Raw genomic sequence first — 26,180 nt, forward strand, 5'->3', positions numbered from 1 at the left:
AGGAAGCTCACTCTTGGGGTGTACTTTAACACTAGGCTGACCTGGGCAGAACACATTGAGAGAGTGGTGGGAAAGTAATGAGCTAAATGTCATGCGCTGTCTGATGGAGAAAGAGTGGGGGGCTGAGAGTTCCTCATTGAGGACCATGTACCGTGCCTTCGGAAAGTATTCAGACCCCTTGACTTTTCCACATTTTGTCGTGGTACAGCCTTTTTGCTAACTTAATTACCCCCCCCGAGATCTACACAATACCCTGTAATGACAAAAGCAAAAACAGGTTTAGACATTTCTGCTCATAAAAAACACAAATGGAATATCACATCTACGTAAGTATTCAGACCCTTTACTCTGTACTTTTTTTGAAGCACCTTTGGCAGCAATTACAGCCTCAAGTCTTCTTGGGTATCACGCTAAAAGCTTGGCACACCTGTATTTGGAGAGTTTCTCCCATTCTTTTCTGCAGATCCTCTCAAGCTCTGTCAGGTTGGATGTGGAGTATTGCTGCACAGCTATTTTCAGGTCTCTCCAGAGATGTTTGATCGGGTTCAAGTCCGGGCTCTGGCTGGACCACTCAAGGACATTCAGAGACTTGTCCCGAAGCCACTCCTGCGTTGTCTTGGCTGTTTGCTTAGGGTTGTTTTCCTGTTGGAAGGTGAACCTTCGCCCCAGTCTGAGGCCCTGAGCACTCTGGAGCAGGTTTTCATCAAGGATCGCTCTGTACTTTGCTCCGTTCATCTTTCCCTCGATCCTGACTGGTGTCAGTCACTGCTGCTGAAAAACATCCCCCACAGCAGGATGCTGCCATCACCATGCTTCGCCGTAGGTATGGTGCCATGTTTCCTCCAGATGTGACGCTTAGCATTCAGGCAAAGAGATCAATCTTGGTTTCATCTGACCAGAGAATCTTGTTGGTCTGAGAGTCTTTAGGTGCCTTTTGGTAAACTCCAAGTGGGCTGTCATATGCCTTTTACTGAAGAGTGGCTTCCATCTGGCCACTCAACCATAAAGGCCTGATTGCTGGGATGCTGCGGAGATGGTTAACCTTCTGGAAGGTTCTCCCATCTCCACAAAGGAACTCTGGAGCTCTGTCAAAGTGATATTCAGCTAGCCGCCCGGCAAAGCTGAGCAATTGGGGGAGAAGGGCCTTGGTCAGGGAGGTGACCAAGAACATTCTCCCCCAATTGCTCAGTTTTGCCGGGCGGCCAGCTCTAAGAAGAGTCTTGGTGGTTTCAGACTTCATCCATTTAAGAATGATGGAGGCCGGCCTCCCGGGTAGCGCAGTGGTTAAGGGTGCTGTACTGGGTTCGCACCCAGGCTCTGTCGTAAATGGACGCGACCGGGAGGTCCGTGGGGCAACGTACAATTGGCCTAGCGTCGTCCGGGTTAGGGAGGGGTTGGCCGGTAGGGATATCCTTGTCGCATCGCGCACCAGCGACTCCTGTGGCAGGCCGGGCGCAGTGCGCTCTAACCAAGGTTGCCAGGTGCACGGTGTTTCCTCCGACACATTGGTGCGGCTGGCTTCCGGGTTGGATGGCGCTGTGTTAAGAAGCAGTGCGGCTTGGTTGGGTTGTGTATCGGAGGAGGCATGACTTTCAACCTTCATCTCTCCCGAGCCCGTACGGGAGTTGTAGCGATGAGACACGATAGTAGCTACTAAAAACAATTGGATACCACGAGATTGGGGAGAAAACGGGGTAAAAAAAAAAAAAAAAAAAAAAATGAATGATGGAGGCCACTGGATTTTTCGGGACCTTCAATGCTGCAAAAATGTTTTGGTACCGTTCCCCAGATCTGTGCCTTGCCACAATCTCGCCTCAGCGTTCTACAAACAATTCCTTCAACCTCATGGCTTGATTTTGGCTCTGACATGCACTATCAACTGTGGAACCTATATAGACAGGCCTTTCAAAATCATGTCCAATCAATTGATTTTACCACAGGTGGACCCCAATCAAGTTGTAGAAACATCTCAAGGACAATCAATGGAAACAGGATGCATCTGAGCTCAATTTCGAGTCGGATAGCAAAGGGTCTGAATACTTCTGTAAATAAGGTATTTCAGTTTGACATTTTTATACATTTTCCAAAAAAAAAGTGTGATGGCCATGCTGTTGGCCTTGCAGTGGGTGGAGGAATTCATTAGTTACAGTCTCAAATATTTTGTTATATTTTTTAAGAGAAAAAGGGCTGGCAGGTAGGATTTCGTTTTTCCCTGTCTCATGGACCAAACTCTAGTACAGTAGGAGGCGGTAATACACCATAACGTTGGATGCCAACCACCGACAAAAACCCCACCGAAGAAGAAGATGAAGCTCGTTCGTGTTTGTTTTGATTGCTAGCATGCTGCTGGAAGTTAGCTAGCACAACAGAACCAATGCATGATTCTTGAAGCGATATATGGGTTGTTCAATGTAGAAAGTAACGTTATAATACGCTAAACGAATACGTATAAATACATGTTTTAAGATAATGTAAATAGCTCACTTTCTAGGAACTTTTGCGAACAGTTCCAGTCGACTTGAATGAATGACATGCTGGAGTACTAACGTTAGCTAGCTAAATAAGCTGGCTATCTCCACTGAGCTTTTGTCATTTATTGTAAACTGTAACTGTTACCTAGCCTAATTGTTTACTTGTGGACCGTGATGGCTGCAAACGAACTTCACAAAAGCTAACTAGCTAGCTGTTAAAAGCTAGCTTAGCTACATATCTCGCTGCGTTCATCAGATGTCAACAATGCCATGGGCAATCGGCTGTTCAACACCGTCAACTGAATAATTTATATCCACGCCCATTTATCAACTGCGCTAAATCGATCAAAATGAGGATTCTACGGGCCTTGATGAGTAACGCCGCTTCAATGGGAAAGCATATTGATTACTACTCCAGGTTCTCCCCTTCTCCCCTCTCAATGAAACAGTTCTTGGACTTCGGTAAGTGTACTTGATTTTCAATGTATTTAGCCAACTGTTGACTAGCTTTATTGAGATATGTGGCACATATGCTTTAAATGGCTGCTTCACCTGTTTCATATCTTTCATCGAACTAACCAACAGTCATGTTTGTTTTGTTCCACATTCAGGGTCTGGTGAAAATGCATGCGAGAAAACATCGTTTGCATTCCTCAGACAGGAGCTACCTGTGAGGTTGGCAAACATAATGAAGGAGATCAACTTGTTACCTGATAATCTGCTAAAGACTCCATCAGTCCGGTTGGTACAGAGTTGGTGAGTATTGTCAACGGACCCCCATCTAGCCTTGTGGAACCAGCCTCAATGCTGCTTTTACCATTCCATTGCATTTCACTTCAGTAAAGCAGGATGATGAATGCAGAAATCAATTCTACCAGGCTAATTCCCATCTTCTCCTGTTATGCATTTTCATCAGGCCTATGAATAGCTTAACCAATGTATTGGGTCATTTCTCTTTTTTTAGGTACATGCAAAGTCTTCAAGACATTATTGAGTTCAAGGAGAAAGATGCCGATGATGAGAAAGTAACATATGAGTAAGATTATAATCCCGTTTCGTTATTCATGCTGACATATCACTGATATAAACGGGGCCCATTGTGGATCATAATTCCTTTTGGTGTCTGTCTTCACACAGTTTCACTGATGCTGTTATAAAGATCCGAAACCGTCACAATGACGTCATCCCGACAATGGCCCAGGGAGTTGTGGAGTACAAGGAGACCTATGGCACAGACCCCATCGTCAGCCAGAACGTTCAGTATTTCCTGGATCGCTTCTACATGAGCAGAATATCCATCAGGATGCTACTTAACCAGCACAGTGAGCATGTCACCTGTTATAGCACCCACACTGACATCAAAAGCTACAGCATTGCTCAGCAAAGGAACATTTGAAATGGAAACTGTTTCTGGCAGTTTAAAGACATTCTGTTTTAAGGCGAAAAATAGCTTACATCCTACGACCAGAATATCTGAAAGAAATTGACAAGTAAGGGCACAGAGGTGTCAAACTCGTTATATAAACATCTGTGAAATGTTAGTGGTGACGGTTTTGCGCGTCTTCTATTTTAGCCCTGCTCTTTGGTGGGAAGGTGAGGGTAAACCCAGCGCATCCTAAACAGATTGGCAGTATTGATCCGCACTGCAGTGTTACTGAAGTAGTTAGGGGTAAGTGCTGCACAATTTTAAACAACTGAAATAGGCCTAAATTGATGGTAACAATTTAGTATTACTTTCCTAACTGCTTTGCCTTTACCCCAGATGCGTATGAAAATGCAAGAAATCTTTGTGATCGGTATTACATGAACTCTCCTGAGTTGGTACTGGAACAATTCAATGGTAAATGTTTGGTTTTCATTCCTGACTTATGCATAATAATAAACTTGGTGGACATTTTTATGATATTAGACTGCATTTACATGTATTTTCTGAAATTATTGCATGACAGTTCCTACATTTTCCAATTGTCCCTACAGTGAAAGATGGAAAGCCAGTGACTGTAGTGTATGTGCCATCCCATCTCTACCACATGGTATTTGAACTTTTCAAGGTATGCCTTATTTTTTTTACTTCAAAATGCATGACTTATGAGCTTCCGTTTTTTTAAGTTCTGAGAAAAAAATGTAACCTTAAATGTGGATTCGATCTCTCCAGAATGCCATGAGAGCCACCATGGAGTTGTATGGCGACTCTATGGACTATCCTCCTGTACATGCCCAGGTGGCCCTGGGGAGTGAAGACCTGACAGTCAAGGTACAACTACTCTGCAGTGCTGCTTCTCATTTGTCCTCTCTTATATGGCTAGAAAGACGCCATATCATATCAGGCTTATCAGTGCATCTCTAGTCGATGCTATTTACTCTTCCAGGTGAGTGATCGCGGAGGTGGGGTCCCTCTGAGGAAGATTGAGAGGCTGTTCACCTACACCTACTCCACCGCCCCCCCGCCCAGCATGGACGGCCAACGCAGCCCTCTGGTGAGACTTTCCACTTTATAACAAGGAGCACATAGTATTAATATTAATTACAGTATTGTAAGCATTCTCTTATCTGTTCTGTTGTAGGCTGGATATGGGTATGGCCTGCCCATCTCTCGATTATATGCCAGATACTTCCAAGGTGATTTGAAGCTGTACTCTCTGGAGGGCTATGGCACCGATGCTGTGATATATATCCGGGTAAGTCACAAAAACGAGACGTTAAAAGCATTGTATACAAGTGCTGACATTTTTCAGAGTAACTTGAAACTAATTTCTCCCATTATTCCCTCTACAATTGTGTGCAGGCATTGTCCACGGAGTCCATCGAGAGGCTTCCTGTTTACAACAAGTCAGTCTGGAAGCACTACAAGACCATGCACGAGGCAGACGACTGGTGTGTTCCAAGCAAGGAGCCCAAGGACATGACAACGTTCCGTAGTTTTTAGGCCTAGATGCCTCCTGGTTAGACTAGTGTCATTTGCTAGATGACTTACTGTACATGAATTGCTTTGTGTGAGTGACGCTATAGCTGTTCCACTGTGGGAAGCAATAGGTCAAAACCCTTTGCACCTTTACTGGTTGTATGGATACATAACTAGCGAAGTTCTAGTGCCATACGTTTGTGTTGCTTTTTCAAAACTGACATGTTTATTATGTGAAAGGATTGCTTGGTTTCTAGCATTTTGCTGAAAGGGGAAAAAGGGTGAATATTGCTTGTTATTTATACTGAGTGTTCTCCACTGGCTGAAGATGTTTGTTAAAGTTGTGCAGCTACGAGGTCTTTTTCCATGTCCTCCGCTATCGCTGAAGGAATGTTATTTTATCGACAGTATAGAAGTACATGTTTTCTTTGTCCTCCAGTGATACATGACAGAGAAATAAAAATATAGTACTTGTTCTAACTGATGTGTTATCTGTCAAGTGTTACTGACCTTAGTGGAACTTTCATCTCATGATTGCAGAACCATTAGACCTTCCAATAAAGCACAAAATACACCCACAAAAGAATCTGATGTGAGAATTTGTTTATTTTATGCTGCTTAACATGCACCCATCATTCATGTTGACAAGACAGCAAGCTATTCAACAGATTTACTGTCATAGGCACACACACACCTCGTGTTCTCATGGACCCCACACCCTGTCAGCAAGGAGTGCATGCACTGTAGAATAATATTGCATGTCTTGGTACCATTTCAGCAACACGTCAAATTCTCCGGCTCAATAGGACCACGGAGTAGTACATCCATTCTCAAAACAGGCACAGTTGGGAACGGGTTATATATAAACAGCATTTACGTTGTTGTTACTTGATTCTTTTGCCTTTAGCAGAGATGTTTTCATCCTAGTGGCTATTCTACTTAGTAGAAAAAGTATTATAAATGATGGAACCTTTAATAATTTGATTTTAAAAAGTTATGCAGTTACTTGATATGTAGAAAAGTTAATTTATACACCTAAAACCTTGTCACCCTTAAGCTTAATAGTACTTTTATCTCAACTGTACAAAGTTCCTGCAACAAAATATCTGTACATGGCTACAGGAAAGTTACGCTAGCAAAAATACACTATAAAACATGTAAAAAGTAGTACTGAACTCATTCCACTTGTTGTATGGGTAAATGTACACAAATCCTGCAACTACATATCTGGAAACTCAAAAAGAGATAAAATTACTGCTTCTATAGATTTATAAAGGTAAAAAAAAAACATGTTGGGTTTTGCCTTTGGTCATGTCCCCAACACTTGTCATTACAGTATCACTTTCACTTTCAACCCCCCCCCCCCCCCCCCCCCCCCAAATCTACCACAATGATGTGACAACAGATACTGCTGGCGACAGGACTGTCAGCGTGTTTGATTTGATTATAAAGCAGAGCCAGCTCGTGTGTTCTTGTGAATAACCCAAAACTAGGAAACTAGGAAAAGTATCAATAGCCACAAATCGGGCTATTTTCAGATGATTCTTCCAATTGGCATGGTAAATCAACACTGGGTGTGCTGTCATTATAAACTCACATGATGAGTGACTGCTTTAGGGCTCTCTTAGTAACTGCGGGGAACTGAGGTGGATGGCACTTACGTAGACCTATATGTGAAACAGAACAGATACAAGGGTCGTTGAATGTCCTGCCTCACTTGAGGGAGAATGTGTTGGGTTATGTTCAGAGAGAGAGAGAGAGAGACAGTGGGTCACCTCTGGGGCAGTTCAGCAGACAGAGTCAGTGATGGGAGGCAGTCTCCCGCTGCGCCGTGATTCCTTCTCCCTTTTCTCCCTCTGTTTCTCCATCTTCTCCTGGGCCTTCCTCATGTCCTTCAGCTTCTTCTTGATGGTGGCCCGGTCACTTTGGCTGGACACACCTAGGGCCTGAGGGGACAAACATCACTGGTCACATTTTAGAACACACCTCTATGAAATGTATATACACTTCGGACAATATCCTCTCATTTATTGTGTCGTTTTCCATATGTACCATTTTAGTATAAATCATTGTGGAATTCAGCCGGTTTATTTGGGGCTATAAGGTGGAAGTCTATGGCTTATAAACCTGACCGCTGCTGTAAATGGAAGCGCTTGCATTTGGATGATATGAAAAATCACTTCAATTGTAGTTTCTTCCTTCTGACTGAAACTGTGTGGCCTACATATGAGTTCTGAACTGTGGTCTTGTTGCTTGTGATGCCCTCGTACCTTCAACTTGTCACTGTCCAGGTGCATGAGCTGATGGCCATCCACACCCTTGGCGGTGAACTCGGGCGTGTATTGGTCCATGTTCATGCCCATCAACCAGTGACAGACTTGCTGATTGGTCCACTCGGAGACAGGGCGGTTCTGCCATTGATATTCCTTCCCCGTGGGCACTGGCTCATCATCCAGGTTCTACGGAACGCCAAGAAGCACATGACATCCCAAGAAAACTAACGAAAAAAAAACTCACCTACAGCACAGTATAATGGATGAAATAACAAATTCATGTTTTAAGCACAATATCAAAACTCTAAGGCACAGTGCAAAGCATTTGGTACATGCATTGCACATCCAGTGACTGAAATCACATTTAAAAAAAAAATCTGTGTCCAATGGTCCATTCAGAGTTTATCACAACTCTATTAAGTGGAACAGGCCAGAACATGCAGCGGGAGCATGTCTGTTTTGTTCTACCTGGCATACGTCTGCTTGTTTGAGTATAGTAGGCAGGGCTTAGGTGTAGTGTTTATCAGAGTAAAATCCTATCACTGAAACACCCAACAAGATAAGCCAAACAGTCATAAAACACAATTATACACACAATCCAGAACCATATGAAAAGGAATGTAAGTCGAGCTCCACTAAACAGACACAGGAGCGGCACAGATCATTTTATGGCAGGGTTCCCCAACTGGCGGACGGCCTGCGGTGTGGTTGTATTTGACCCCCAAACATATCTTTTGTTGTTGTTGTGAATTTTAAAAGGATCATTGTTGGACATAAAAGACTGTAAAAACACCAGGAAATCAGCTCCAAGTGATTTTAATTTGGGAAATCTGTTCCCAAGTATCTCCACGCATATTAGAAATACACGTGATCATATACAAATGTAAGCGAGGTTTGAAATGATTCATGTTTTAGTCAAATGTGATTTCTGTTTGGGCTTCTACAAATGATTTGTAATTATGTTCCGCCCCACCGACCATCCGCTCAAGTAAAAAAAAAATTGGCTTGTGGCTGTATCTAGTTGATGATCCCTGTTCTAAGGTCGATGAGAAAAACAGAAGACCACTGGAGTAACTAAATAGCCTCTACTGCTAGTTCAGCTGGTAGTAGCACAACAAGGACCCAAAGCTAAAGACACTTGTTTTAACGCCACACAGACAACTTCAGCACACACATGCAACTTCCTTCTCCGGTGGTCATTCACGACTCCATCATCACAGCCGCAAGGGGGGTAAACTCAAAAAGCATGCTTGAGACTGTCCCCTTTCAGAGAAATCTGAGAGCAGCACCATCCCGCACAGGGGTTTGTGGAACAAAGAGAGAGAGCACTCACCTCATTGGACGAGAAGACTAAAGTATGTGAGCGCCCAGGCAGATTGGGCTCTGCAACTAAGCCTGAGATGTCTGAACTGGGGCTGCCAAGGTTCGAATCATCTATGACTGACAAACTCTAGAGCAGTGGAACAAGGAGGAAACAAGGAAGAACGCATTAACTAGACAAACACATGGGTGGGTAAACGACAGTTCAGTGGCCTAAAGCTCTAGGGAGGAAGACGATCAGCAGTTGTACTGTAAACGTGGAAATTGAGGTTGAGAATTAAATAGGGATTATCATTGACATGATTTGGTCTGTGGTGATATGAACACTGGGAATACTGTGTCAAAATGCATCTGCATCATAACAGACAGGAAGAAGAAGATATCAGGTCAATGATTTCACATTCATAAATCAAACTGGATTACCAACTGAGCTCAAGGCAAACATAACTCGCCAGAATTGCTATCATGACAAAACGACTTCTACTACGACAATGATGACACACAATTTCTATTGGTACAGCACTAACAGCAGCACTCGAAAAGCCTTTGTGGTACTGTATCAAGAGTACGTTTTTCAATCATTTGTGATGAATTCCGAACTGATAATATTCATCATATCATGTGTGATATGAAAGGTACGGCCAGGGAGCATAAATGTGAAGTTAGATTTACAGTGCCTTCAGAAAGTATTCACACATTTTGTTGTGTCACAGCCTGAATTCAAATTCAACATTTTCTCACTCATCTGAGAAAATACCCCATACATTTTTTTTTGTTGCACATTTCTTGAAAATTAAATGCAGAAATATCTCATTTACATAAGTATTCACACCCCTGAGTCAATACTTTGTAGAAGCACCTTTGGCATCGATTACAGCTGTGAGTCGTTCTGCGTAAGTATCTAAGAGCTTTCCACAACCCGGATTGTGCAACATTTGCCCATTTCTTCCAGCTCTGTCAAATTGGTTGCTGATCATTACTAGACAACCATTTTCAGGTCTTGCCTTAGATGTAAGTATAAGATAATCTACTTAATTAGGACACTCAGGTACATTCACAGTCTTCTTGGTAAGCAACTCCAGCGTAGATTTGACCTTGTATTTTAGGTTATTGTCCTGCTGAAAGGTGAATTCATCTCCCAGTGTCTGATGGAAAGCAGACTGAACCAGATTTTCCTCTATGATTTTACCTATGCTTAGCGCCATTCCATTTATTTTTATCCTGAAAAACTCCCCAGTCCTTAACGATCACAAGCGTACCCATAACATGATGAGGCCTGCTTGAAAATATGGATAGTGGTACTCAGTAATGTGTTGTATTGGATTTGCCCCAAACATAACACGTTTTATTCAGGACAAAAAAGTGAATTGCTTTGCCACATTTTTTACAGTATTACTTTAGTGCCTTGTTGCAAACAGGATGCATGTTTTTGAATATTTTTTCATTATGTACAGGCTTCCTTCTTTTCACTTTGTCAATTAGGTTAATATTGTGGAGTAACTACAATGTTGTTGATCCATCCTCAGTTCTCTCCTATCCCAGCCATTAAACTCTGTAACTTGTTTTAAAGTCACCATTGGCCTTTGGCCATTGGTTGAATCTGTGTTTGAAATTCACTGTTTGACTGAAGTGCCCTAGAGATAATTCTATGTGTGAGGTATAGAGATGAAGTAGACATTCAAAAATCATGTTCAAACACTATTATTGCACACAGACTAAGTCCATGCAACTTACTCTGTGACTTGTTAAGCACATTTTTACTCCGGAACCTATTTAGGCTTGTCATAACAAAGGGGTTGAATACTTATTGACTCAAGACATTTCAGCTTCTCATTTTTACATATTTTGTAAACATTTTGAAAAACATAATTCCACTTTGACATTCTGGTGTATTGTGTGTAGACACAAACATCTAAATGTAAATCCCTTTTAAATCCAGGCTGTAACACAACAAAACGAGGGGAAAAGTCAAGGGGTGTGAATACTTTCTGGGGGCACTGTAAAGTGCTTGACACACTACCACAAAACCCAATTCCACTACAACACCACAAATCAATGTTGGGTTATTAGTACAATCTAGATGTGAAATGAACTATCACAACACTAAACTAGATGACTGGTTAGTTCTAATCTACCAGCTCTAAGACTGGGGTTGTAAAAAGGAAATCATACTGTACCAAATCTAACGAGCGACTGAATAAAGAGGACCAGGAGAGATTTGTCTGTTTAAAAGAAGAACGGTTGGAGAGATTGTCATGTCGTTCTCCGTACTGTACACTGGGGTTGACACCCACCTCCAGCTGCCACGGGACCACACAGAGTAGAATTCCAGCCAGAGGAACCAGGGGAGGCCCTGTTTGTGGCACACATCGCCCACTCCCCACAGCCCTTGTGCTGTTGGCCTCCGTCTACTCCCCAGGCAGCCTGGTTGGGAATTACTCAGGCCTATTTGTGCAGATGCATTTAATGGGGATAATTATCTGGTTGCTAAGCCATTGAAATGCCAGTGAATCCTCCTCCTCCTCCTCTTGCTCTCAGATTAATGACGGGGTACCGTCTCAAATGGCAACCTGTTCCCTATATAGTGCACTACTTTTGACCAGGACCCATAGAGGAATAGGGTGCCATTTGGGACGCAGCCACGGCCCCCATATGGTTCCACAGGCGGCAGCAGGAGCAGCAGCAGTGCAACCCTGTTCTGCTCTCTTCCTGAATGGGAGGAGCTATAGGAGACAGAACAGCCACTCCACAGCAATGTCATCGTCACGCTCTGGGATAAACGTTAACGGCCGGCTGCTACACATCTCTTGACTGAATGTGGTATTTCCACGCAAAGCAAAAACCTGCTTTAAACAGTGGATTACTGACCAATGAATCACTGGCTTATTACTGGCCAACTCACCATGAAACGGTCAGGAAATGACTGAGAGGGGTCAGTTCAGTGACATAGGACTTCTTTTATTCCACTTAGTAGTAGCAAATTAAATGTAATTTGAATCCCGGCTATATTTTTCATTACAGTAAAATGGCCTAATGCAATCATTCCTTTATATGTTCTGCTTCCGTTTGTTTCTGAAGTGACTGAAAATCTCTACCTCTTGGATAAAGATGTCTAGATGATGAGAGCTTTTTCATTCTGTCTTTTGATGGAGTTGGCACTGTGTGTGTGTGTGTGTGTGTGCTCACTTTGTTCTTGCGGTCCTGGCTCTGCTCACTGCTGGTCTCAGTGGCTGCGTATGGTATGCTGCTGCTGGTGGACGAAGGCTCCTTGTCCCTATCTCGGTCCCCAAACCAGGAGAAGGGCATACATGTGGGAATAGAGGTCATGGACTCAGAAGGGGACAAGTTTCCCCCAGATTCCTCCAGGAGCTCGGCAGAACCCCTGGACATTAGGAAAAAGAAGAAAAATAAGTCTCCAAGTTACATATTGTCCATTTAATAGGAGAAAGGTCCTCTGCTAGCAGAGCTGTGAGTGTACTGTGGTGACGTATCTAGGATGTGGTGAAACAGTCAGCCTGGTAACATGACATGTGACATACCTGCTGTCCAGAGATGCTCGCATCGCCTCCTTGTCATGTTTCTTCCCTTTGCCACCAGACTTCCGAAGGCCACTGTTGGTTATTCAAAAGCTTTAGATTGCACAGGGACTAACAGGACTGTCAAACTGGAAACTAATCTTTATTACAGGCACTTACCCAAAAATTGTCTTTTTGGGTTTTCCGACAGAAGAACTCTCATTTGTCTCATCTGTAACAGAGTCAATTTTTTGTAATTCTTTTTTTTACAAAGTTATGAACTGCCACAAGCAGAGAGCCAGTAAGAGGCATATCAATATGGTGACAGTCAGTGGAGGTAGCAGCAACAACTTGTTTTATAAATGTACTGTGTAAACAGCATATTTTGGGTAGCAGATTAATGGCGGTACCTTTGAGCTCCTTGCCCTTCCCCTTGGACTCCCTCTTCTTGACGTTGCGAAGGAACCCTGAAGGGGAGTGTGGCGAGGGCGAAGAGGTGTCTTTCGGCGGGGACAGGGAAGGACTGCCCCCGCTTTCGACACTATCTCTCTGGGACGGGGGCAGGGAGGGGCTGCTGGAGAGCTTCAACTTGCTCCTGGACCTCTCCGCAGCCTCGGGGGTGTCGTCCCTCTGGCCGTTCCTAGGACAGCAGATGGGCCCGGGCAGGGACAGGCTCTCCTGGATGCACCTCTTCCTGCTGGCAGAGTCCTCCTCCTCCTCCTCGTTCTCCTGGAGGGGAAAAACAGTTAGCAGTGAATTGAGCAGACAAACAGTGGCTCGGAGATGGAACTGAAACATGTGAATATTGAAATTGAACATGCATCCATAGAAAGAGATTGCGGAAGAAGAAATCTTTGAAATAGATAGTACTATTGAACCCTGAAATTGTTTTCAAAATGAACGAGAGAACTTTCTGAGCTGACCTGTGAGTGGCAAGGGGACATGAGGTTCTCCTTCCGTTTGTTGCGAGACGGACGATTCCTCCTTGGGGCCAGTAGGCACTTGGCTTTGTGTGCACTGGTGTCCAAGCGCTCAGTCTCCGGAACCAGCTCGCTCCAGTCTGTATCTGTGGAAGAGAGACAAAACAGCTCAGTAAACACAACATAAGGCAAACTGTACCCTATTCTCAGACATACTGGTGTTCGGAGACAGTCACAGAGGCAGTCACAGAGGCAGTCACAGAGGCAGTCACAGAGACAGTCACAGAGACAGTCACAGAGACAGTCACAGAGACAGTCACGCTTTCCAGTGGTAGTAAATAATGGGTGGCTTCTATCCTGTTCGTCAAGTGTACGTTGGAACCCTACCTAGCGCTAGAGAGTCCACTGACTGTGTGTTGATGAGAGGGCCTTCACTCCCCTGGCTGCTCCGTCTCCTCTCCACAGCAGAGTCCTGACCCGCCTGGGTCTCTTCACGGACAGAAGGTGGACCACTGCCCTCCAGGACCGCTATCTGAGGAGAGAACCACCGAATGGCCAGTCAACTTCTTCTCCACTCGGTCTGTTCTAATGTTGAAGTCTCTTTATTCCAATATGTCCCTCTTACCCTGTCCTGCAGGCTTTCAAGCTGCCCCTTGTACCATCGATCCTTCTCGTCTAGAACTTTCCTCATCTCCTCCTCCTTCTTCACAAAGTCAATCTCCCTGGAAAGGAATCAGAGCATTAAACTTCAGAAATCATTCCACTGACGTATAAACATATTGTACTTTCTACACAACGTGACTCAGCATAGTGGAAGGAAGCCTTCGGCCTGGTTAACACAGAAACTTACTTAGCTGAAGTAGCGACTTCTAAATAATGAAAAAATGCACGTCTAACTTAGTGAACTCAACTCGAACTGCAAAACGAACGGCAAAAATCACTGAAACTGATGACTCATGTTTCCCTCACTAGCTTTAAGCACCAGCTGTCAGAGCAGCTCACAGATCACTGCACATGTACATAGTTCATCTGTAAACAGCCCATCCAACTACCTCATCCCCATACTGTATTTATTTTTTCATCTTGCTCCTTTGCACCCCAGGATCTCTACTTGCACATTCATCTTCTGCACATCTACCATTCCAGTGTTTAATTGCTATATTGTAATTACTTCGCCACCATGGCCTATTTCTTGCCTTACCTCCCTTATCTTACCTCATTTGCACACACTGTATATATACACTTTTCTTTTTTCTACTGTATTATTTACTGTATGTTTGTTTACTCCATGTGTAACTCTGTGTTGTTGTATGTGTCGGACTGCTGTGCTTTATCTTGGCCAGGTCGCAGTTGTAAATGAGAACTTGTTCTCAACTGGCCTACCTGGTTAAATAAAAGTGAAATAAAAACAATAAAAAACTCACTTCTGCTGGTAGTCTTTGAGCAGTTTCTTGGCCTTGTTGTATTTCTTGTCCAGCGTCCCGTACTGGCTCTGGGTCTCCGACAGTTGCTTGTTGACAGTTTTACACAGAGCCTGGGCCTCCAGCCAGTACTTCTCCAGCTTCAACATCTTCTCGTTATTCTCCTCAATCTTCTGCTCCAACTCAACCTCCATGGACTCCCTGGATGCTTTGTCCTCCTCAGACACCCGTAGCTGTGAAGGAAGAGTGAAAGGTATTTTTACTACCTAAACGTAAGGGCTTCTCGTCTACTAGTACAATCAACATATTCAAATCATTACGGTCAGTCAGGTGACTGACAGGCAGAAACAGACAGTGTGACTGATAACATTTATGGTTAGTCACCGGGCTGGCGTCGGCTTACGCTCCAAGCATTTATCCATAAGTTCTCGTGTTTATAAAACAATCGTTTGTTCTTCAGATTGACTTTACCTTTTCCTTCAGTTGGTTTATTTCAGCTGTTGCTGTGTTGTGTTTCAGCTGGAGCTAGGGTAAAGAAAGAAACAATTTAAGCAACAAAAACAAGCACATATCACACACATAATTACACAGCCACCAAACTGTAAACTTGTGATAATTCTAACATTAGAAATACCTCCTTGAATTTGAAGCCCATCTGTTTGGAGTCCACGTTGGAGGGCATGAACATGGCCTCGGTCTTCGGCAGGTCAAACACCTCCACTGTCCTTCCGCCGGAGAAACTAGACCCTAGGATACCTCCCTCCTCTCCCTCCTCTTCCTCATAGTGCTCCTCCTGAAACACAAAACAACCACAACCACACAATCACGCAGCCAATCACCTGCCCACGTGGCGCCCAGCAGCTCGGCTCGGAGCCCAGGGGAGAGGTATGGGTAATCACTACATCATATCTCAGTGTTACCGTGGTAGCCTGCAGAGAGCTCAGCAGGAGGCCTGTATCAGCAGGAAATTCATATCTTCTGCTCATCAACATGTTCCATCACACACACACACACAACCCCAAACATGAGCCACCACACACTTAGAAAAAAACAACACAAAAAGCCCCATCACACTACTGCACAGATTAATTGCATACCCACATTGAAATGGCCAAATTTGTTCACCACTACCAACAGCTCCTTGGACAGGAGTAGTCCGGCATTCGGAATGTATTCAGACCACTTTACTTTTTCCAGATTTTGTTACGTTACAGCCATATTCTAAAATGGGTTAAAATATGTTTGTTCCCTCAATCTACACACAATACCCCATAATGACAAAACAAAAACAGGTTTTTAGAAATGTTTGCACATTTACTCAAAATAAAAAACAGAAACACCATATTTACATAAGTATTCAGACCCTTTGCTTTGATAGTTTAAATTGAGCTCAGGCGCATCCTGTTTCCATTGATCATCCCTGAGATGTTTCTACAACTTGATTGGAGTCCACCTGTAGTAAATTCAATTGATTGGACATGATTTGGAAAGGCACACACCTGTCTATCACAGTTCACAGTGCATGTCAGACAAGAACCAAGCCATGATGTCGAAGGACAATTCCATGACAGGATTGTGTCGGGGCACAGATCTGGGGAAGGGTACCAAAACATTTCTGCAGCATTAAAGGTCCCCAAGAACACAGTGGCCTCCATCATTCTTAAATGGAAGAAGTTTGGAGCCACTTCCGCCAGGCCAAACTGAGCAATCGGGGGAGAAGGGCCTTGGTCAGAGAGGTGACCAAGAACCCGATGGTCACTCTGACAGAGCTCCAGAGTTACTCTGTGGAGATGGGAGAATCTTCCAGAAGGACAACAATCTCTGCAGCACTCCACCAATCAGGCCTTTATGGTAGAGTGGCCAGACAGATGCCACTCCTCAGTAAAACACACATGACAGCCCACTTGGAGTTTGCCAAACAGCACCTAAAGGACTCAGACCATGAGAAACAAAATGCTCTGGTATGATGAAACCAAGATTGAACTCTTTGCCAAGAGTCACGTTTGAGTTTGAGTATTTTTTATTTTTACAGGGACAGTGCACATTAATCAACGTTTCAGTAAAAGTGCCGGTTTTAGCCAGCCGGCTAATTTTCAACCGCAGTCCCTGGGCAGGTTATTAAAAACAATTACAATATAGACAATAGCAGCATAGAACAAGCAAGACATAGCAACATAGGACAAGCAAGACAGAGCATACAGACAGAGCAACATAGGACAAGCAAGACGTAGCATACAGACAGAGCAACATAAAACAAAAAGCAGCAAGACAAAATTTATAAAAGCAACAAAGTGTTTCCACACCTCACAAGCTACAGACAACATGGAAAGCCGCAACACACAGCTAGGGACCATGTTCACAAATCTGATTGACCTTTAGCCATGTCTTCAAGCATTTTGTGAAAGTGTGATATGTGGTGCAGTTATGCGTGTCTGATGGCAGTGTATTCCAGACATGGGAAGCTCTCACAGAGAATGCAGATTTACTAAAGGTGCTTTTCCTTAGGGGAACTATACAGTCACCTCTCATGGCAGACCTTGTGGATCTGCTGCCATATGTCTGGGTTTTCTGTTTAACAAAAATATTGAGTGGAGGGGGAGCCAGGCCATTAAGGATCTTGAATACAAGACATGCGTCGGTGTATTGCACAAGATTTTCCCAACTCAAGAGCTCATGCTTTCTAAGGATGTGACAATGATGATGGCTATTGGGCTTCCTATCAAGCACTTTGAGAGCCTGTTTGTAGACAGACTGAATAGGTTTTAATGTTGTACAGCAAGCTTGGGCCCAACTAGTCAAGCAGTATGTTAAGTGGGGGAGTATCATAGATTTGAAGTACAGTTTTGCTACCTCTGTAGTCAAACAATTTCGTATAAATCGGAAATTAGCTAGGTTGAATTTGGTTATTTGAATGACCTTTTTCACATGCTTTTTAAAAGAGAGGTTGGAATCAAGTATGATGCCAAGGTACTTAAAATCGGATACCACCTGGAGCTTCTCCCCTGACACATAGACATCTGGCTCAGTAGCATCTGTTGCCCTCTTTGTGAAGAACATGCAAACAGTTTTTTTCACATTGAGATGCAAACACGAGTCACTGAGCCACTTTGTAACCTGGACCATTACAGTAGTGAGTTCTTGTGCAGCTTGTTGTTTGCTCTTTGCATGCACATATATCACTGTATCATCTGCATACATTTGAACTTCAGACCCAGTACAGACAGAAGGCAGACCATTAATGTACAGGCTGAACAGGAGGGGCCCCAGTATTGACCCTTGGGGCACGCCCACATCATAGCTACGAGTGGGCGACAGCTCATTGTTCACTCTGACACACTGAGTTCTGCCTTCAAGGTATCAGGGGAAAAGTTGAACTTGGACAATTTTGTGATGAGAATCTCATGGTTAACAGTATCAAAAGCCTTCCTTAGGTCCAGAAACACAGCCCCAACAGCACCCCCTTTGTCCATCTTGGACTTCACATTTTCCAGAAGAAAGCAGTTGGCCGTTTCTGTGGAGTGTTTTGCTCTGAAGCCAAACTGCATGGAGTGTAATGTGAAGGGGCTGTTGTTGAGGTGGAGGATACCTGGCACCATCCCTACGGTGAAGCATGGTGGAGGCAACATCATGCTGCGGGGATGTTTTTCAGCAGCAGGGGCTGGGAGACTAGTCAGGATCGAGGGAAAGATGAACGGAGAAAAGCACAGAGAGATCCTTGATGAAAGGGCGAAAGTTTACCTTCCAACAGGACAACTACCCTATGCACACAGCCCAGACAACGCAGGAGTAGCTTCGGGACAAGTCTTTGAATGTCCTTGAGTGGGCCAGCCAGAGCGCGGACTTGAACCCGATCTAACATCTCTGGATAGACCTGAAAATAGCTGTGCAGTGATGCTCTCCATCCAACCTGACAGAGCTTGAGAGGATCTGTAGAGAAGAATGGGAGAAACTCCCCAAATACAGGTGTGCCAAGCTTGTAGCTTGAGGCTGTAATCACTGCCAAAGGTGCTTCAAAGTACAGAGTAAAGGGTCTGAATACTTACATTTGCAAACAATTCTAAAAACCTGTTTTGCTTTGTCATTATGGTGTATTGTGTGCAGATTGATGAGGGGAAAAAACAATGGAATACATTTCTTAATAAGGCTGTAACGTAACAAAATGTGGAAAAAGTCAAGGGGTCTGAATAGTTTCCAAATGCACTGTATCTACATGATATGCTCCACAATGAGACATGTACACTGCGTGTACAAAACATTAAGAACACCTTCCTAATATTGAGTTGCAACCCCCCCCCCCTTGCCCTCAGAACAGCCTCAATTCGTCTGGGCATGGCCTCTACAAGGTGTCGGAAGCGTTCCACTTGGATGTTGACTCCAATGCTTCCCACAGTTGTGTCAAGCTGGCTGGATGTCCTTTGGGTGGTGGAACATACTTGATACACACGGGAAACTGTTGAGCGTGAAAAACCCAGCAGCATTGCAGTTCTTAAAACAAACATCTGGCACCTACTACCATACCCCGTTCAAAGGCACTAAAATATTTTGTCTTGCCCATTCAGCCTCTGAATGGCACACATACACTATCCATGTCTCAATTGTCTCAAGGCTTAAAAATCCTTCTTTGGCCTGTCTCCTCCCCTTCATCTACACTGATTGAAGTGGATTTAACGTGACATCAATAAGGGATCATAGCTTTCACCTGGTCAGTCTATGTCATGGAAAGGGCAGGTGATCATAATGTTTTGTATAATCAGTGTATATCGCCTTTTAACAGATCCAATAGGTTTAAGCTTTGTCTCTTTTCAAGGAGCCCTACCTTTTCATGCCCAGTTCCCTCTACAAATAAAGGCCTGTGGTTGCCTGTGCTTTTGAAAAGCAAACATTGCACAATTCCAGCAGGCTCCAGCAGCCACCCCACCCACGCAGCACCAGGGTTACTCACTGCTCCCTTCCCGGATGGAGTGTAACTGGATTGGGCTAACGAACGGGCCAGGTGACTCACCTCCTCAGTGGACTGTTCATAGGGGTCGTCCAGGTGCTGCTGCTCGCTCTTCTCTTGCTCCAGGGTCTCACTGATCAAACGTGCCACCTCGCTCTGTGTCCCCGGCTTCTCCCGGCCAATCAGAAAGCTGTTTGTGTGAGAGTGCAGTGGGTCAGCGTGGAGAGTGGTAGTACCAGTAGACGCCTTAGTATCTGGCAGACACCTTGCCTAGTCGATTTTATGTCCTTTGCTCTAAGTCTTGGCATACCAGCGTAGTTTCAATCATAATAGCGGGCTCATACTGATATGAGTCGTTGTAATGTAAGGCAAACGGGTGAAGCCTGTTTATTGAACTTTTCCTAGAGTGTGTGTGTGCTCTCGTTTCAATTGTGTACAGTAAATCATTAACATATTCACCAGTGTCCCATGTGGGCTACTCTCTGTGTGGAGGCCTGAGGCACATGCAGTAGACAATAATAAAAACCAACCGATTTATTCAATATTTCGACATTCCTTAAGGATATTTATTTTCCTCCAGTCATACCATATCACTTGAAGAAAGCTATGGAGGTATTTTGTGGGACGTTCCATTACTGTCACACCTTAATCTCGTGTTGCCAGGCAACCTAGAACTCTGGGGGCGAGGCTAGCCACACCTAGGATGATTACGACTTATTTCAAAATCAAATCAGCTCACGTTTTATTTGTCACGTGCGTAGAATACAACAGGTGTAGACCTTGAAGTGAAATGCTTACTTACAAGCCCTTAACCAATGCAGTTTAAAGAAAAATAAGTGTTAAGTATTTACTAAATAAAACTGAAGTATAAACAAATAAGTCAAAAAAGAAAGAAAAAAAAGAAGAAAATAACAAATAAATAAAGAGCAACAATAAAATAACAGTAACGAGGCTATATACAGGGGGTACCGGTACAGTCAATGTGAGGGGGCACCGGTTAGTCGAGGTAATTGAGGTAATACGTACAGAGGTAAAGTAACCAGGCATAGATAATAAACAGAGTAGCATCAGCATAATATAGTATTATGGCTTGGGGGTAGAAGCTGTTAAGGAGCCTCTTGGACCTAGACTTGGCGCTCCGGTACTGCTTGCTGTGCGGTAGCAGAGAGAACAATCTACGACTAGGGTGGATAGAGTCTTTGGCAATTTGTAGGGCCTTCCTCTGATATCACCTGGTATAGAGGTCCTGGATGGCAGGAAGCTTGGCCCCAGTGATGTACTGGACCGTACACATTCTCTGTAGTGCCTTGTGGTCGGAGGCAGAGCAGTCTCCTGAGGGGGAATAGGCTTTGTCGTGCCCTCACAACTGTCACAACTGTCACTGTGTGTTTGGACCATGATAGTTCGTTGGTGATGTGGACACCAAGGAACTTGAAGCTCTCAACCTGCTCCACTACAGTCCTGTCGATGAGAATGGGGGGCGTGCTCGGCCCTCTTTTCCTCTGGTCCACGATCATCTCCTTTGGTCACGCTGAGGGAGAGGGTGTTATCCTGGCACCACACCAGCAGGTCTCTGACCTCCTCCCTATAGGCTATCTCATCGTTGTGGGTGATAAGTGCTACCACTGTTGTGTCATCGGCAAACTTAATGATGGTGTTGGAGTCGTGCTTGACCATGCAGTCATGGGTGAACAGGGAGTACAGGAGGGGACTGAGCACACACCCCTGAGGGGCCCCTGTGTTGAGGATCAGCATGGCAGATGTGTTGTTACCTAGCCTTACCACCTGGGGGCGGCCGGTCAGGAAGTCCAGGATCCAGTTGCAGAGGGAGGTGTTTAGTCCCAGGGTCAGCTAAGTGATGCGCTTTGAGAGCACTATGGTGTTGAACTCTGAGCTGTAGTCAATGAATAGTATTCTCACATAGGTGTTCCTTTTGTCCAGGTGGGAAAGGACGGTGTGGAGTGCCATCTCCTCCGGCACCATTCTATCAAAGGGTCTATTAGAGCTGGACTCTGAGCTCACCTGACTCTTCCTTTAGTGTTCTTCAGAACTGTAGCAGCAAACAGCTGGGTCACTCCTACCAGACTGATCCCATCCACCTCCACTATCTGGTCATTCACCTGGATTCTAGTTGGAAAGGACAAAATGCAATCATAAGGCAAGACATTTGAGACATACTGCATGTTAGAAAGAGGGAGTGTAATCAACAGGGGATGATATTTGAGAAATACTGTAACTATGTTATAGTGACGCTTTTCCTTAATTTCTTTGAAATGCACAAATTCTTCCAGCGTTGTGGATCATCATGATACGCCTATAATTCACAACACATTTTAAATGCCAAGGTTAAAACTGTAATTGTTCGGTTAAGCACAGTGGAGCGGAGCGCGTTTCCCCAAAGGCAGGGGCATCACCTGCCATCCCGTTCAGCTGCTCCACGCTCAGATATGGTCTTCACAAAGATTCCTAGTTTCTCCAGGCCCTGGTCAGCTCCCACTCCCATCCCTATGATACTGATGCCCAGGCCGTTGTCTCCTGTGGGGCAAAGACAGATGGGGAGTTAGAATGGATGGATGGGACTGCATTCTCTGGACCCTTGTGATGATGTTGATGATGATGTATCTTGGCCAGGGCTGCCCAATGGTACTCAAATGGATTAATAAAGGAAAGATGAAAGACAGACAAGGTGACGGACCCTTTTCAATTTCCACAGGGAACACGTCCATCTTCTCCACCCTCTTCTCCAGCTCGTACTCAGCCGACGCCGCCACGGGGTCCACCTCATCGTTGCGCCGGTCGTAATCCTCGTTAGAGTAGGTGCTGAACACCTGCAGTGTGGGAACAACAAGCATGGGGCTTACAACTAGGTAAACCACTCCAACAACAAGCAATGGACCTAATATGGGACAGACACATTTTCTGTCTCTGTACTCATAGAATTAACGTTATTCTCTAAAATAAGTCTGTTCTGCTCAGAACTATTGTATTTGTTTTTGTCTCTACTGTGGTTATGCATTTCAATAAATATTAAGCAGACTAGGCCTTGATGTCTCGAACTCTAACCCTCCATTAATTATCAATTAAAAAAAGCAGTCTCTGTGCCATCAACTCTTGTTCACCCTTTGCCAGTGAAAGAGGCTTCTGTCTCTTAGTTTTCAGACAGTGAGGTAACTTGCAGTCTCCCTAGTTTACAGCAAACTAAAGCACTGAGGCATGCAAATGCCAGTATGCACCAAGACACACTGTTACAGGGATTCCATTAGGGTTTAAAGAACCTACGATTTTAGCAGACATAACATCAGAGCACTAGTTCAGACACTGTTCAGTTCAGAGACGATGTAGCGGTTTCCGTGTTAGGATCCTAGTCGCACAAAGTGTGGCAGGCAAAGCACACCCTGCCTCGAGAAAAAGCAGGCCACAGCTGGAAGGAAAAGAGTGGATGTGGCAAAGATCATTGCTCTGTGGCAACAGGTGGCAATCCTCAGCGCTAAAATGAATAGCTCACAGAAAGCCTGTATTCAGTCAGCAATCTACTGCCCTCTGCCAGCTTTCATTGCAGGTGGGCGTTATCCCGCCATATCTGTGATTAAATCAAACATCACACAGTTCATTTAGCCGGCATACCGCGTGTATTAGTCAGCTGGCATGGCCGCCTTCCATAATCGAATTTGTGAAACACTCTTAGAACCATCTACAGTGACTACTTTACCAGGATGTAGTAAGAATCTAAAACGGCTTGGGCTGTGGGCTCCCAGGTCTGTATGGTGTCCTCTCCTCAGTCACAATGTGATATCCAGCCAAAGAGACAGAGCCAGAGCAAGCAGCACAGCCAGCTGACATTTCAAAGCTTCTTTTTTCAGATGATCTCAGATCTGCTCCGAGAGAAGGGAGCTCTACTGATGGTGGGGATGGAATAGATCGGACCACACATTAGTCTTCAGCTTTGATATTCTTCGGACATCCTATGTCAAGAACTGCAGGAAACTCACTCAAAACGAAATGTGTTGCTAGCTACAGGAAACGGAGGAAAGGGAAGATATGTCAAGGTTTAAAAGAGTTGGAATGCGGAGTCTACAACTGCAAAGCCAAGGGAACAAACTCTAGTCTAGAGTTGTTCTGTTCTCCCTCATTTTTAAGGCATGGGGTCAGCTTCATGTGTGACCTCACTGTAACAACAGCAATCTCCATACATGGACAGGGTAGTTGTTACCTCATGTCACTACAGAGTCTTAGACATGACCCACTGTGTTATTACAACCCAATGACGAGCTCAGAAAAGTGAGGCCCAATGTTAGTCAAAGCATGCACTATATTGAACAAAAATATAAAAACACAACATGCAACAATTTCAAAGATTTTGCTGAGTTACAGTTCATAGAAGGAAATAAGTAAATTGAAATACATTCATTAGGTCCTAATCTATAGATTTCACATAACTGGGCAGGGGCGCAGCCATGGGTGGGCCTGGGAGGGCATAGGTCCACCCACTTGAGAGCCAGGCCCATCTACTTGGGAGCCAGACCTAGCCAATCAGAATATGTTTTTTCCCCTCACAAAATGGCATTATTACATACAGAAATACCTCTTAGCACCCCCTCCGGTTGTGAGGCCGTTCTCTAAAACGATGTTGGAGGCAGCTTATGGTAGAGAATTGAACATTAAATTCTCTGGGCAACAGCTCCTTTGGACGTTCCTGCAGTCAGCATGCCAATTGCGCGCTCCCTCAAAACTCGAGACATCTGTGGCATTGTGTTGTGTGACTAAACTGCACATTTTAGAGTAGCCTTTTGTCTTCCAGCACAAGGTGCATCTGTGTAATTATCATGCTGTTTAATCAACTTCTTGATATGCCTGACCTGTCAGATGGATGGACTATCCTGGCAAAGGAGAAATGCTTACTAACAGGGATGTAAACAAATTTGTGAACACAATTTGAGAGAAATAAGCTTTGTGTGCTTATGGAACATTTCGGGGATCTTTTATTTCAGCTCATGAAACATGGGACCAACACTTTACATGTTGCGTTTATATTTTTGTTCAGTATAGTAGCGAACACCAAAGACAGACACAAACTGTCTCTCTCATTCTCCAGAGGATAGATGTATCCTCCCTCACCTGCTATCTACTAACGGGAATTTTCTCGCAAAAAAAGCACACCTGTTGCACAAAATGTACCTAACCATAAACATCAATGCCTTTCTTAAAATCAGTTTCCTGATTTGACCATATTGATGACCAAAGGCTCGTATTTCTGAGTGTTTATTATAATTAAGTCTATGATTTGATATTTGATAGACCAGTCAGACTGAGCGGTGGTAGGCAGCAGCAGGCTCGTAAGCAATCATTCAAACAGCACTTTACTGCGTTTGCCAGCAACTCTTAGCGATGCTTGAAGCACAGCGCTGTTTATGACTTCAAGCATATCAACTCCCGCGATTAAGCTGGCAATGCTAAAGTGCCTATAAGAACATGCAATAGTCAAAGATATGAAATACAAATGGTATAGAGAGAAATAGTTGACGCGTCATAATTTCTATAATAACTACAACCTAAAACTTCTTAACTGGGAATATTGAAGACTCATGTTAAAAGGAACCACCAGCTTTCATATGTTTTCATGTTCTGAGCAAGGAACTTAAAAGTTAGCTTTTTTATACATGGCACATATTGCACTTTTACTTTCTTCTCCAACACTGTTTTTCCATTATTTAAACCGAATTGAACATGTTTTATTATTTATGAGACTAAACAGTTTTTATTTATGTATTAAGTAAAAAATAAGTGTTCATTGTTCATTCTGTATTGTTGTAATTGTCATTATTCCGAAAATAGTCCGATTTATCGGCATCTGCGTTTTTTTGTATCCTCCAATAATCGGTATCGGCATTGAAAAATCATAAATCGGTCGACCTCTAGCAGAGATCATCCGTTCACCTACTCTGCGTCTCACAAAGACATGGAGGTTGGAGCCAAAAATCTAAATTTGGACTCATCAGATCAAAGGACAGATTTCCACCGGTCTAATGTCCATTACTTGTGTTTTTTGGCCCAAGTAAGACTCTTCTTCTTATTGGTGTCTCTGGGTCTTCCTTTCCTGTGAAGGTCCTCATGAGAGCCAGTTTCATCATAGCACTTGATGGTTTTGGCGACTGCACTTGAAGAAACTTTCAAAGTTCTTGACATTTTCCAGACAAACTGACCTTCATGTCTTAAAGGAATGGACTGTCGTTTCTCTTTGCTTATTTGAGCTTTTCTTGCCATAAAATGGACTTGGTCTTTAACCAAATAGGGCTCTTCTGTATACCACACATACCTTGTCACAACACAAATTATTGGCTCAAACGCATTAAGGAAAGAAATTCCACAAATTAACATTTAATTGAAATGCATTCCACCTCATGAAGCTGGTTGAGAGAATG

The 26,180-nt window shown here is 43.9% G+C and overlaps 2 protein-coding genes across 5 annotated transcripts in view; one reads left to right on the plus strand and one right to left on the minus strand.

Annotated features, from left to right (window-relative positions):
• Window positions 1-2,203: 2,203 nt before the first annotated feature.
• On the plus strand, window positions 2,204-5,956 carry pdk1 (pyruvate dehydrogenase kinase, isozyme 1). The gene is made up of 11 exons (XM_021597164.2): window positions 2,204-2,933; window positions 3,083-3,227; window positions 3,436-3,507; window positions 3,609-3,793; window positions 4,045-4,140; window positions 4,234-4,311; window positions 4,449-4,522; window positions 4,627-4,725; window positions 4,841-4,948; window positions 5,036-5,149; window positions 5,257-5,956. Exons 1-11 carry the CDS (start codon window positions 2,822-2,824, stop codon window positions 5,395-5,397), a joined length of 1,224 nt encoding a protein of 407 aa, XP_021452839.2. The 5' UTR covers window positions 2,204-2,821; the 3' UTR covers window positions 5,398-5,956.
• Window positions 5,957-5,959: 3 nt separating this feature from the next.
• LOC110520112 (neurabin-1) overlaps window positions 5,960-26,180 on the minus strand; it is a 44,274-nt gene continuing 24,053 nt past the window's right edge. The window contains exons 3-21 of one of the 4 annotated variants that reach the window (XM_021597167.2): window positions 22,457-22,589; window positions 22,176-22,296; window positions 21,784-21,888; window positions 19,825-19,951; window positions 15,457-15,615; window positions 15,294-15,347; window positions 14,826-15,055; window positions 14,027-14,123; window positions 13,789-13,933; window positions 13,405-13,547; window positions 12,892-13,210; window positions 12,662-12,713; window positions 12,506-12,577; window positions 12,153-12,348; window positions 11,144-11,188; window positions 8,980-9,096; window positions 7,644-7,832; window positions 7,149-7,319; window positions 5,960-7,040 (exon numbers count right to left, since the gene is read on the minus strand). In XM_021597167.2, the coding sequence (XP_021452842.2) occupies window positions 7,161-7,319; window positions 7,644-7,832; window positions 8,980-9,096; window positions 11,144-11,188; window positions 12,153-12,348; window positions 12,506-12,577; window positions 12,662-12,713; window positions 12,892-13,210; window positions 13,405-13,547; window positions 13,789-13,933; window positions 14,027-14,123; window positions 14,826-15,055; window positions 15,294-15,347; window positions 15,457-15,615; window positions 19,825-19,951; window positions 21,784-21,888; window positions 22,176-22,296; window positions 22,457-22,589 (2,463 nt within the window). In that variant the 3' untranslated portion in view covers window positions 5,960-7,040; window positions 7,149-7,160. Of the gene's footprint in view, window positions 7,320-7,643; window positions 7,833-8,979; window positions 9,097-11,143; window positions 11,189-12,152; window positions 12,349-12,505; window positions 12,578-12,661; window positions 12,714-12,891; window positions 13,211-13,404; window positions 13,548-13,788; window positions 13,934-14,026; window positions 14,124-14,825; window positions 15,056-15,293; window positions 15,348-15,456; window positions 15,616-19,824; window positions 19,952-21,783; window positions 21,889-22,175; window positions 22,297-22,456; window positions 22,590-26,180 lie in introns of all 4 variants that reach the window. The other 3 variants (XM_021597166.2, XM_021597168.2, XM_021597169.2) reach the window with 3 other exon arrangements.

The sequence above is a fragment of the Oncorhynchus mykiss genome, chromosome 3, assembly GCF_013265735.2.
Source record: "Oncorhynchus mykiss isolate Arlee chromosome 3, USDA_OmykA_1.1, whole genome shotgun sequence".
NCBI lineage: Eukaryota > Metazoa > Chordata > Actinopteri > Salmoniformes > Salmonidae > Oncorhynchus > Oncorhynchus mykiss.

Bases quoted from the DNA above. Each gene is read 5' to 3' on its own strand.
- pdk1 (XM_021597164.2), top strand. From the start codon at position 2,822: ATGAGGATTCTACGGGCCTTGATGAGTAACGCCGCTTCAATGGGAAAG. The intron at 4,523-4,626 runs GTATGCCTTATT...CGATCTCTCCAG, and splicing joins TGGTATTTGAACTTTTCAAG to AATGCCATGAGAGCCACCAT. The intron at 4,726-4,840 runs GTACAACTACTC...TTACTCTTCCAG, and splicing joins GTGAAGACCTGACAGTCAAG to GTGAGTGATCGCGGAGGTGG.